Raw genomic sequence first — 12,421 nt, forward strand, 5'->3', positions numbered from 1 at the left:
CCCGGGGAAGTCTGTGAGACGCTTTATCTCCACCAAACGACACTAAATCAATAAAGCCCGAAGTGGCTCTGCGGCTTCAGTGGCAGAGCGCTAGCCTTGAGCAAAAGCAGCTCAGGGACCACTGAGGCCCCAAGTTCAAGCCCCAGGACCAGAACCAAGCACAGAGCGCGCCCTGGAGGAGGTGCAGGCTCGGGAAGCAACGTGGCAGCAGGAGAAAGGAGAGCCCTGGACACGGTGGCCCGCGGGACGCGGGCTTGCAAATCCAGGGGCAGAGGCTGCGCCCCGGAAGCAGTGCACGGGGGTCACCGGGCACACAGAGTCCCCGCGGCACCTGCTGGGTCCTGGGCGGAGCCGGGCAGGCCGCCTGGGGTCCACCGAGGGGTCCGGTCTGCCCTGGCCACCCCGGGTCGGGAGGGAGCCCCGTTCAGGACAGCCGCCCTGCCCTCTCCCCGCCTGGCCCCCGTGGAACTCACTGGAGGCGTGGCGTTTGACGGTGACCTGGGGGTCCGCGCGGTGGGGCTTCTCGGTGCAGGAGGAGGCGTGGCGCTTCACCGGGGCTCCGGGGGGCCTCGGCGGCTCCTCCTCGTCCTGGGAGGGAGGGCGGGGAGGCTGGGCTCGGGAAGGCTGGCCGCGCCCGGCCGTCCCCAGCCGCCCCAGGGACCCGGGGGCTCGCACCTGCACCTTCTCGTAGGGAACGTCGTCGTAGACGCGGGGCTCCGCCCACTGGTCCTGGCACGACCTGGCGTAGCTGGGGGGGGGGGGGGGGGGACGGAGGAACGGGGGTGCTGGTGGGACCGGGCCTGGCCGGCCACGCTCCCAGATCCCGGCGGCGGCGGTCCACGGCGTCGGGGGGCGGCGGGGCCTCTACGCCCCGAGCCACGCCCCTGCGCCGGCTTCTGCTGGCTGACTGGAGGTAAAGAGTCTGGGGTCCCACCGACTCCCCCGCCCCGGCTGGCTTTGATCCAGGACCCCCAGATCTCGGCCTCCTGCGTAGCTAGGGGATGGGCGTGAGCCACGCACACCCCGCGGTCTTCGGGGGTCCGCGTGGGGTCCCACGGCGCGAGGGCAGAGCCCGGGCCCTTCCCGGCCGTCCTGTGTGCAGGTGCAGGTGCCCCGGCGGCTCCCTTCCCGGGGCTGGCGGGGGGAGCTCCACGCTGGCTGTCCAGGCTCTGGGCCCCCCCCTCCTCCCGGTGTCCCCTAGCTGCCCCCCCCCCGCGGGGCCCCCCTCCTCCCGGTGTCCCCTAGCTGTCCCCCCCCCCCGCAGGCCCCCCTCCTCCCGGTGTCCCCTAGCTGCCCCCCTGCGGGGACCCCCCCCTCCTCCCGGTGTCCCCTAGCTGCCCCCCCCGCGGGGCCCCGCCGTACAGGAAGGAGTTGCGCCCGGCACTGACGATGCTGGTCAAGGTGTCCACGTCCACGTAGTCGTAGTGCAGCGCCTCCGGGGTGACCCTGGAGCCCATCTCCGCCAGCAGCAGCCCGAGCCAGCGGCCCATGTCTTCAGAGGAGCTTGCCTGGGGGGGGGGAGGCGCCGTGGACCTCGCGTCCGTGGACCTCGCGTCCGTGGACCCCGCGTCCGTGGACCTCGCGTCCGTGGACCCCGCGTCCGTGGACCTCGCGTCTGTGGACCTCGCGTCCGTGGACCCCACTTCCACACGGCGGAGGCACCGGCAGCCCGCTTTACTCCAGCCAAACCCCCAAACCCCCCCGAGGTACCCGCTGGGACCCCCGTGCCGTGGGGTCCAGGAGGAGCGAGGGGCGACCGTCTAGAAACCGGGGCTCCAGCTGCCCCCCCCGACTGCCTTCCTAAGACCGCAGGCTTCCGGGGTCCCCCCGCCTGCCTCCGTGTGCGATCGGTCCGTGGGTGCACCCGGAAACCTAAGCTGGGGACGCAGAGGCGGGCGGGCTCTGGCTGGCGGGCTGCCCGCCGCGGGGTCGCCCAGGACGCCCCGCTCGCGTACCGGCCGCGCCCCACGAGAGCCCCCCCCCCCCCGTCTGTGCACGCGGGGCGCCCTCACCTCCAGCACGGCCACCGCCTGCCCGTGGCGCAGGAGCCTGAAGGCGAAGGGGTGGCGCGGGCCGAAGCCGGGCGCCAGCCGGCAGCCGCGCAGCGCGACGGCGTTCACGTGCGTGCGCAGGTCGGCGCGGTCCCTGTGGAAGAACAGCGTGCCCCGCCCCACGCGGCACCAGCGCTGCCTCCAGCCCTGCGCCGCCAGCACGTTCAGATAGCCTGGGGGGGGGGGAGGGGGGCGTGAGCGCCCGCGGCCAGCCTGGGGAGGGGGGGCGGGCGGGGCGGCCCCCCACCCGGCGGCCCCACGCCCGGCCCCCCGCGGTACCCACCGCAGCAGGGGACCTCGTCCTCGGTGGAGGAGGCGGGGGAGGACGTCTGCGGGTCCTCGGCCTGCGCCTTCTTCTTGGAGAAGCTGATGATGCGGTTGATCTTGCGGCCCGCCGCCCGGCTCACGGAGCCCTTCAGCTCGGCCAGGCCGCTCTTCTTCCCTTTACCTGGTGCCCGGGGGTGGGGGGGGACGGGGGGAGGGGGGGTGGGTCAGACCAGGAGGCGGGGGCCTGGCTCCACCCGGCCTGCTCTGGGTTCCCAACCTGCCCGCCAGGCCTGGCCCACGCGGGCCTCGGTCGGTCACGCGTGCCCCGGGGGAGCCCCCTCCCCCTCCCCCCTGCCCCGCGCCCGCCCTCTCCCGCTTGGCACGAGGAAGCAGGGCCCTACCTGGTTCCCCGGCTTCGCGGCGGCCCAGGGTGGAGCCGCCGTCGCCCACGCCCAGGCTGTCCGAGTCCGACGCCTGCTTCTCCTGGGACAGCCTCTAGGGAGGGAGGGAGGGAGGGAGCCCCCATCAGTCCCCTCTTCCCCCACGTCCCCAGCACACGCGTCGAACACACACACACGGCCCCCCGCGGCGGCGGTGCGCCTGGCACGCCCTGCCCGGGCGCCGGGAAGGCGGCGGCCGAGCCAGGGCCGGCTGGATCTACCGGCACGGAGGGGGACGCTCGGTAGCCCGCGCCCGGCCGCGCCCCAGCAGTCTGCAGTCGCCTCGGCGGGGGACCGGAGCCCCGGAGGGCGCGTGCCAGCGGGATACGCGTGGGAGCAGGATACGCGTGGGAGGCCTGGCTGCTGGGGGCGGGCGGGAGGGGGTGGCCTGGCTGCGGAAGCACCACGAGAGCGTGTCACCCTGACACGAGGAGACGGGGGACGCACCCACGCGGCGGGGAGGGGACCGGCCTGCGGCTCGCCCCCGCGTGCCGACGCAGAGGCTGAGGTCACCAGCCTGGGCAGCGACGTCGGGGAGACTTCCACCTCCCATGAACCAGCACAAAGCAGAGCTGGAAGCGCGGCTCGAGCGGACGAGGGCCAGGGGAGTGAGCAAGAACCCCGAACGCGCGTAGGGCTCGAGCGAAAACTCCAGTCCTGCCGCAGCAAAGAACCTAGTCAAGCCAGGCCCCGACGGTCCCTCGGAGCCAGGAGGGATCTGAGCGGGGAGGAGGAGGGGGCACACGGGCACACAGCTGGGCACCGGTGGCTCACGCCCGCGGACCCTCGCGACGCAGGAGGCTGCGCGCCCGGGAATGAGCTTGAAGCCAGCTCGGGCGAGAACGCCCACGAGGCGCTGACCTCCAGGGAGTCACCAGAACACAGGAAGGGGTGCTGTGTCTCAGAGCGGTAGAGCGCTAAGCCTGGAGCGGTCAGGGACAGCGCCCAGGCCCTGGGGGGTCAAGCTCCAAGACCAGCACACACACACACACACACACACACACACACACACACACCCCCGCAGGTCCAGCCATTAGAAGCCAAGCTCTCCTCCCCCACTGTCCTTTCCGGTGACGGTGCAGCAGGTGACTGCGTGGTTTGGGGTGGCCTCGCCCGGCTCGGCCACCCAGAGCCGTCGTGTAAGGAACGGGGGCCTGGGGTCGTGGCCGTGCACACCTGCTCAGCTCAAAAGCACAGCTCACACTCAGCCCCTCCAAGACGCCTGGAACGGCGCGGCCGCGCCCCCCCCCCCCCACGTGGTGAGCGCTGGCCCCGCGGGTGTGCCCCACCTTCCCTCGTGGTGAGCGCTGGCCCCGCGGGTGTGCCCCCCCACGTGGTGAGCGCTGGCCCTGCGGGTGTGCCCCACCTTCCCTCCTGACGGCGGCTGCGGGTCAGGGTCCGCGTCCTCTGCTGCCCGCGTGCGGACGCGGCTTCACTTCCTTCCCTGGCCTCTCCCTGAGCCGCCCCCCCCCCCCGAGCCCCCCCCCCCCCGGCTAGCACTGCACACAGGCTGCCTGGTCCTCGTGCTTCCGTTCACTGAGCCCCTCGGGGCCGCGTAGAACAGCGTCGCGGGGGCCGAGGCGCTGGGGGCCGCGTCCAGGTGAGCGGGAGGCTGGGGGGGGGGCAGACGCACCTTGTCCACCTGCGGCTTGCACGGGAGGACGGGGGACCTGGGGGCGTCCGCTGCCTCGGCTCCCCGGGCGCTCCTGCTGACTTCTCCGATGGCCTGTGGGGAGGACGCGAGCTGGGGACGGCGAGCAGACCCGGCGGGCGTGTGCGCCCCCTGTGACCGGGGGCCGGGGCCTGGGTCACCGACAGCCACGCCCCCTGTGACCAGGGGCCGGGGCCTGGGTCACCGACAGCCACGCCCCCTGTGACCAGGGCCTGGGTCACCGACAGCCACGCCCCCTGTAACCAGGGCCTGGGTCACCGACAGCCACGCCCCCTGTGACCAGGGCCTGGGTCACCGGCAGCCACGCCCCCTGTGACCAGGGCCTGGGTCACCGGCAGCCACGCCCCCTGTGACCAGGTGGCCGGGGCCTGGGTCACCGACAGCCTTGGTGGGGCAGGTCAGGGTCCCGAGAGGCTTCTCGGTGTCTGCCTGTGGGTGGGATGGGTCGAGGGAGGCGAAGCCAGGGGCTGGGGCTGCTGGGTGGACGTCTTGGAGAAGCCGCCCTCTGCTCAGGGGGGCCGGAGGACAGGAAGTGGTGAAGGACCCCGAAGCCTCGCAGGACGAGGCTCCAACGCGGGGACGGACGGGCGTGACGAGGCAGGGAGAGGCAAGGCCGCCCGCTGGAGGCCGAGACCTAACGCAGGAGCGAGGCCACCCCGCGCCCAGCCTGCGAGAGTGCGCGTTCCAGCCTGCTGAGCCAAGCTGCGTCGGCCCCCAGGGACGGGTGAGGACCCAGGGCCTTCCACCGCATGGCTGCGTGCAGGGAGGGAGGGAGGGAGGGAGGGAGGGAGGAGGGAGAGATGGAGGGAGGGAGGGAGGGCAGGGAGGGGTGAGGGGCTGCCTCCTTTCTCTGGCAGGAAGATGAGAGGAGGAAGCAGTGAGGGGTGTTGTGGCGGTGGGTGGAGCCCCCCGACGAGCCCGAGGCCCTGCGCTCAGTCCTGGGCACGGCTGCAGAAGGCAGAGGCTTCCGAGTGGAGCCGAGGCAGCGGGGCGGGGATGGGCCTGGGGGGGATGGGCCTGGGGGGGATGAGCCTGGGGGGATGGCCTGGGGGGATGATGAGCCTGGGGGGGATGGGCCTGGTGGGGATGGGCCTGGGGGGGATGGGCCTGGGGGGATGGGCCTGGGGGGGATGGCCTGGGGGGATGGGCCTGGGGGGATGGCCTGGGGGGGATGAGCCTGGGGGGATGGCCTGGGGGGATGGCCTGGGGGGATGGGTCTGGGGGGGATGGGCGGGGGGGATGGGTCTGGGGGGGATGGCCTGGGGGGATGGGCCTGGGGGGGATGGGCCTGGGGGGATGGGCCTGGGGGGGGATGGACCTGGGGGGATGGGCCTGGGGGGGATGGGCCTGGGGGGGATGGGCCTGGGGGGATGGGCCTGGCGGGGATGGGCCTGGGGGGATGGGCCTGGGGGGAATGGGCCTGGGGGGATGGGCCTGGGGGGGATGGGCCTGGGGGGATGGGCCTGGGGGGATGGGCCTGGGGGGATGGGCCTGGGGGGGATGTCCTGGGGGGGGCGCCGTCTTCTCCTAGGAGCCGCTGGCTAGGGCTCCCCGGCCACACTGCCGGTTTGAGGCTGCGGTGGTTTCCGGAAGCCCGCGCGCGCACCCACCTTCAGCCACTCCTCGGCCTGCTCGCGGCTCTGCAGCGCCAGCACCAGCACCTCGGCGGCGCCCTGGGAGAAGCGCAGCTCGTGCCGCTTGCGCCGGCCGTCCTTGGGTGCGTAGACCACCGCGCACGCGCCCAGCGCCAGCCGCAGTGCCGGCTGCCGGTCCTTGGAGCTCTTGTAGCACTGGTGGGGAGGGAGGGCGTCTGGGCGTTCCGGAAGATCAGGCCCCCCCCCCAGCCTAACGGGGGACCGCGGGGTGGGGGCCTCGGGGGACCTTCCGGTCCCGCTGCCTGCTGGTGAGGAGGAGGAAGATCCCGATTCGGTGGCAGGGGAGTGGTCCGGGCCCCCAGAACCGGAGGACCCCACAAGGGCCTGGGAGGAAACGGGAGGATTCTTGCCCCAGCTCAAGCCTGTACCCCTAGTTAGGAGGTTAAGATCTGAGGACCCGGGCTGCCACCCAGCCGGAGATCCCTGTCTCCATTTGACCACCAGAAAGCCGGACGCAGAGTGTGTGGCTCCAGGGATCGAGTGCGAGTACCAACCCCGAGTGGAAAACCTAGGGGGTGGCGTGGGGGCCGGGAGTGTGGCGCGGTGGTGGAGCGCTCGCCTGGCACGCGCGAAGCCCTGGGTTCGAGTCCTCAGCACCACACACACAGAGAAAGCCGGAGGTGGCGCTGTGGTTCATGTGGCAGAGCGCCGGCCTTGAGCACAGAGAGGCTCAGGGACGGCGCCCAGGCCCTGAGTTCAAGCCCCAGGACTGGCCAAAAAGGGAGAAACAAACCAACAACCCCAATAAGCTAAGTGGCAGCGCCCAGGCCCTGAGTTCAAGCCCCAGTACTAGCATACACACGCACGCACGCACACACACAGACACCCCCCCCCCCCACGGCTGGGTACAGTGGCTCACCCCTGGAGTCCCGGCCACTTGTCATTTGGGAGGTCAAGAGGGGGAGGATCTCGGTTCCGCATTGGGGTGGGGAGGCTGGAGACCTCATCTCAACAGAAAAAAGCCGGGCGTGGGGGCACGAGCCTGTGATTCATCCCCGTTAAAACGGGAGAAATAAACAGGGGATCGGTGTCTGAGACGGTCTGGGTAAAAAGTGAGCACCGGTGTCAAAAGTAACCGCAAGTCGGCGTCAGCGGCCCCTGCTATGATTCTCGATTATTAGTAGGCTAAGACCTGAGAATCACAGTTCCAGGCCAGCCCAAGCAGACAGATCTATGAGGCTCTCTCCCCCTATTAGCCAGGAAAAAGCCAGCGGTGGGGGCCATGGCTCAAGGGGTAGAGCACCGCGCTCTAGGGGGGGCGTCTCTCGGTCGAGGGCCGCGTGTGCACGTGTGTGCGCGTGCGTGTGCGCTGTGGGCTTGAACGCGGGGCCCGGAGCTGGCTCTCCCGCCTTGCCGGCTTCGGCACGCGCGCGTTTCGGGCGTGGTCCGGGGCCGACCCCCGGGGCGGCCGAGCCCGAGCGTGGCGTGGCGTGGCGTGGCGTGGCGGGGACACGCGCGCGTGCCGGGCGCACTCACCAGGAGCTGGTCGTCCCTGATGAGCGTCAGCTGCTTGGCCCAGGGCCCGAAGCGCCTCTTGCGCAGCAGGAAGGCGCAGAGCCGGCAGCCGCGCACCAGACGCAGCGAGGCCTCCTCCGAGGGCCACTGCAGCCGCGGCCGCCGCCCCTTCCCCTCCTCCTCCTCCTCCTCCTCCTCGTCGTACGACTCGTAGGAGCTGCTCACGGCGTCCGAGTCGTTGTCTGCGGCGGCGGGGCGGGGCGGGGAGGGGCCGTCACCGGGTCGCCCCCCCTCCCCCCCCCCCGGCTCTGGAGCCCACACCGCGGAGGGGGACGCGGCACCGAGACGGGCGCCGGGCTCCGCCCTCCGGTCGGCCGCCGGGTCTCGGGGCCCAGGCCACCCTTGGGGCTGCTGACTCGGGGCTCCCCCCGTGAGGCTTTGTGGGGCGGGGGGGGGAGGGCAGAACCCGTGGGAACCACGACCCCCTCCTGCGAACCACGACCCCCTCCCGCCCCCTCTCCCCCCCCCCACTCACAGGAGCTCTTCAGCTCTCCGTTCATCCGGGTGGTGGGGTAGCTGCCGTCGGCGTCTTCGTAGTAGCCGTCCATGAGCGAGAGGGCGGGGCCGCAGCCGTCTGGGGGCAGACAAGGCCCGGCTGGGGTGCGGGCCAGGCGGGGAGGGTTAGAGGGGCCGGGGACCACGCTCTTCCTCAGGGCTGCCCGGCCGGCGGGGGTGGGGGTGGGGGGGGATCTGGTCCCGGCCTTACCTCTGCTCTGCTCTGTACCCCCCCCCCCCCACCCCGTCCCCAGAACCGCCCTGTCCCGGTCACGCTCCGGGCCTGTGTTCCTATCGCGCCTTGTGTTTTCTCATCTTTTACCGGAGAACTCCCAGCCCTCCTTCCAGACCCGGCTCAAAGGTCTTTCCAGATCAGCGCGCGGTCAGCCCCCTCCACGTGACTCGGCACTGGGGGGCCGCGAGTGGCCGCTTGCAGCTCTGTCTGTGCACTGTGTGGCCAGCTGGGCCTCCCTCCCCCCTTCCCCCCCTCCCCCCCTCCACCACCAGAGCCGCGCCTCGACGTCCAGCTGTTTGCTAGTGAATCGGAGCTCAGAGTCTCTCGGTGGGCCCGGCGCTGGGGCCCACCCTCTCATCCAGAGCTACTCGGGAGGCTGAGGTCTGAGGATCGCAGTTCAAAGCCAGCCCTGGCACGAGAGTCCGTGAGACCTTCATCTCCAAACAACCCCCAGAAAACGGGCTTAAAAAGCGGGAGAGTACTGGCCTTGAGCAAAAAGGAAGCCAGGAACAGCACCCGGGCCCTGCGTTCAAGTCCCACGACCGACGAAAAAGAAAAACAGAGTCTCAGGTCACGGCTGGTTAACCTATTGGTTTTGTGTATGTGTGTGTGAGCTATGATCTGTGTGTATCTACATGTGTGATATATGTAGGTACTGACGTGTGTGAGATAGGATATATATGTACCTAGTAGGTATGTATGATGCTGGAGATAGAACCCAGGGCCTCAACCACGCTAGGCAAGCACTTTGCACCAGGCTCCCCCCTCCATTTCCACAGGAAAATCCTAAGAGCTTCTCGCACAGCCGAGAAAAATTGTTCAAATGAATGCATGGACGTGTCTATGCGTAATTAAAGCTCGAGCACATTGCATTATGCAGTATCCTCTGATTTTCTTCAGGGACTACACCCTGGGATTCACTTCCGAGCCACACGGAGCTAGTGAGCGTGTTTTGGTAGCCGGGCATTTGCACAGAGCTCGCGTGTGTGTGTGTGTTTTGGTAGCTGGGCATTTGCACGGAGCTCGTGCGTGTGTTTCGGTAGCCGGGCATTCTGCTGTGGTGCGGAGCTCGTGTGTGCGTGTGTTTTGGTAGCTGGGCGTTCATGCGGAGCTCGCGTGTGTGTTTCGGTAGCCGGGTGTTCTGCTGTGGTGCGGGGCTGGCGCGGCGGCGTTGGCTTGGGGCTTTAGGCAGAGGCGGAGGGGCACAGCTGGGCGCCTGGTGGGTCCCGGGCAGGAGGGGGGGAGGAGCAGGCGCAAGGGGCCTCAGGCCTCGGCCCCTTTCGCCCGTGGACGGGCAGTCCCGTCCACCCCCACGCCGCTCGAAAGCCCGCTGCCCGGCAACGGCGCCGCCCGCCGCCCGCCTCCCGCCCCGACGCGGGGCTCTCGGCGGCTGGGCTCCTCCTTCTTGTTGTTCCCCGGGGGGAGCCAGGGCTGCCCAAGCCCACGCAGAACTGAACAGCGCCCAGCACCCCGGGCGCGCCCACCCGCCAGCCGGGCTGTCGCAGAGGCTCGGGGCGGTGGCCACGGCCCGGCAGGCTCAGCTCGGCTCAGCGCCCCGGCTCCTGCGCCCCCCCGCCCCCCCCCATAGCAGAACCTACCGTGGGAGCTGATGTACTCGGGGGACTTCCCGGGACCCAGGGGAAGGGCCTCCTCGTAGTAGTCCTCGGGGGGAGGCTTGTTGGGCAGGGGTGGAGGGAGGTCCTCTGCCTGAGGGGGGACGAAGCGGGAGGTCAGACGAGGGGCCCCGCAGAGCGGCACAGAGCGCCCCGCAGGGAGGCTGCAGTCTACCCGTGAAGGTGTCGTGTGTGCGTGTGTGCGCGTGCGTGTGCGTGTGCGATACTGGGGTTTGAACTCAGGGCCTTGTAGAAGCCCCCAGGAGGCAGAGCCCCCCCCACTCCCGCCCCCCTCCGCCCCCCGCCCCCCCCCCAGCCCCACTCACGCTCCGCAGGGCGGGGCTCCCCGCGGGCTCCGGCTCGGGGCTGGCTCTCGGGCTGGGCTCGCGGTCATCCTCTGCCAAGTCCTGGAGGTCGCCCAGGGCGCAGTCTACAGGGGGCCAAGCAGGAGGGGGGTGGGGGGGCGGTGGATACGGGGTCCGGAAGTTGAGCTCTACCCTCATCACCTCCTGAGCTAAAGGCTTCCGCCGGCGCCCGGGCCGGGTGTGTGGGCTCCCACCCCGAACCCCGCTTCCCCGGTACTGGGGTGGACCCTTGAGCTGCCCGGGGGCGGAGCGGCGAGGCCCCGCAGTGCGGCCACGTGGGGGGGAGGGCTTCCAGCCTGGGGGGGGACAGGGGGGGAGGGCGCTCACCGAACTCCTCGAAGAGAGACTCCACGAAGCTGGGCCCCGAGTGCAGGTTGGCGTACAGGCCGGAGGCTTCCTTGGCTGGAGGGGTGGGGAGGGGGAGGGAGGGGCTGGGGCCGGTCCTCTCGCCCTCGGTGCCCTCCCCCTCGTCCCCGCGGGGCAAGCTGGGGGTCACGGGCGGGCACACGCGTGCCCAGCTTCCTCTCCACCGAGACGGAGGCGAGGGGGCTTTCCCGTCAGGGGCTGGCCTTGAACCTGATCCTCCCAGACGGCCGGGCCTGCGGGCGGGCGTGAAGCAGCCCAGACTCTCCCTCTCTAGGACAGCTGGCGCCACGGCTCTGGTGAGGGCCACGCCGCTGGCCTTCGGGGAGCCCCGCCGTCCCCCGAGGGCCGCAGGGGACCCCGCGCCGTGAGTCACCAGTGTGACGGTCACCGCACCCCCAAGGCCCGTGCGGCTGAGACCGAGCTACCGAGACAGACCGCGCTGACCGCGGACTCGCGGGGGGAGGAAGGGCTGCGGCTGGGGGGGACTGGGGGGGGTGAGAGGGTGGAGCAGAGCAGGCGGAGGAAATGCAGATTCCCAGGGACGCGCGCAGCATTCTGGGGGATGCCACTCCGGAGGACGAGGGTGTGTGAGCGTGCACGTGTGTGGTAGTGTGTGATGTGTGCATAGGTGTCTTGTCTGTACTGTCAGGGCATGTTTGTGTCGGTGCGTGCTACATGCCGCATGTGTGCTGTGCGTGTTGTGTGTGCTGGGTGGCATGTCGCGTGTGGTCTGTGCGTGGAATGTGTGCTATGCGTGTTGTGTCGCGTGTGGTCTGTGCGTGGAATGTGTGCTATGCGTGTTGTGTCGCGTGTGGTCTGTGCGTGGAATGTGTGCTATGCGTGTTGTGTGTCGCGTGTGGTCTGTGCGTGGAATGTGTGCTATGCGTGTTGTGTGTCGCGTGTGGTCTGTGCGTGGAATGTGTGCTATGCGTGTTGTGTGTCGCGTGTGGTCTGTGCGTGACGTGTGCTATGCGTGTTGTGTGTGGTCTGTGCGTGGGATGTGTGCTATGCATGTTGTGTGTGCTATGTGTGTTGTGTCACGTGTGGTGTGTGTGGTCTCTGCTATGCATGTTGTGTGTGGTCTATGCGTGGTCTCTGTGCTATGCGTGTTGTGTGTTGTCTGTGTGTGGGATGTGTGCTATGCATGTTGTGTGTTGCATGTGGTCTGTGCGTGTTGTGTGGTCTGTGCGTGTTGTGTGTCACGTGTGGTCTGTGCATGGGATGTGTGCTATGCATGTTGTGTTGCGTGTGGTCTGTGTGTGGTCTGTGCTATGCGTGTGGTGTGTCACGAGTGGTGTTGCGTGTTGTGTGGTCTGTGCGTGTTGTGTGTCACGTGTGGTCTGTGCGTGGGATGTGTGCTATGCATGTTGTGTGTCGCGTGTGGTCTGTGTGTGGTCTGCGTGCTATGCGTGTGGTGTGTCACGAGTGGTGTTGCGTGTTGTGTGGTCTGTGCGTGTTGTGTGTCACGTGTGGTCTGTGCGTGGGATGTGTGCTATGCGTGTTGTGTCGCGTGTGGTCTGTGCGTGGAATGTGTGCTATGCGTGTTGTGTCGCGTGTGGTCTGTGTGTGGTCTGCGTGCTATGCGTGTGGTGTGTCACGAGTGGTGTTGCGTGTTGTGTGGTCTGTGCGTGTTGTGTGTCACGTGTGGTCTGTGCGTGGGATGTGTGCTATGCATGTTGTGTGTCGCGTGTGGTCTGTGTGTGGTCTGTGCTATGCGTGTGGTGTGTCACGAGTGGTGTTGCGTGTT

At 69.5% G+C, this 12,421-nt stretch overlaps 1 protein-coding gene across 1 annotated transcript in view; it reads right to left on the reverse strand.

Annotated features, from left to right (window-relative positions):
* The window catches only part of Afap1l1 (actin filament associated protein 1 like 1), a 46,707-nt gene that overhangs the window by 11,193 nt on the left and 23,093 nt on the right, over positions 1 to 12,421 (reverse strand). Inside the window, exons 3-15 of the mRNA XM_048331389.1 lie at positions 10,636 to 10,714; positions 10,270 to 10,373; positions 9,929 to 10,037; positions 8,076 to 8,174; positions 7,562 to 7,782; positions 6,041 to 6,220; positions 4,392 to 4,484; positions 2,720 to 2,813; positions 2,335 to 2,499; positions 2,013 to 2,224; positions 1,363 to 1,508; positions 682 to 748; positions 474 to 588 (exon numbers count right to left, since the gene is read on the reverse strand). Coding sequence (XP_048187346.1) covers positions 474 to 588; positions 682 to 748; positions 1,363 to 1,508; positions 2,013 to 2,224; positions 2,335 to 2,499; positions 2,720 to 2,813; positions 4,392 to 4,484; positions 6,041 to 6,220; positions 7,562 to 7,782; positions 8,076 to 8,174; positions 9,929 to 10,037; positions 10,270 to 10,373; positions 10,636 to 10,714 — 1,684 coding nt within the window. The remainder of the gene's footprint in view (positions 1 to 473; positions 589 to 681; positions 749 to 1,362; positions 1,509 to 2,012; positions 2,225 to 2,334; positions 2,500 to 2,719; positions 2,814 to 4,391; positions 4,485 to 6,040; positions 6,221 to 7,561; positions 7,783 to 8,075; positions 8,175 to 9,928; positions 10,038 to 10,269; positions 10,374 to 10,635; positions 10,715 to 12,421) is intronic.

The sequence above is a fragment of the Perognathus longimembris genome, chromosome 22 (assembly GCF_023159225.1).
Source record: "Perognathus longimembris pacificus isolate PPM17 chromosome 22, ASM2315922v1, whole genome shotgun sequence".
NCBI classification, from domain to species: Eukaryota; Metazoa; Chordata; class Mammalia; order Rodentia; family Heteromyidae; genus Perognathus; species Perognathus longimembris.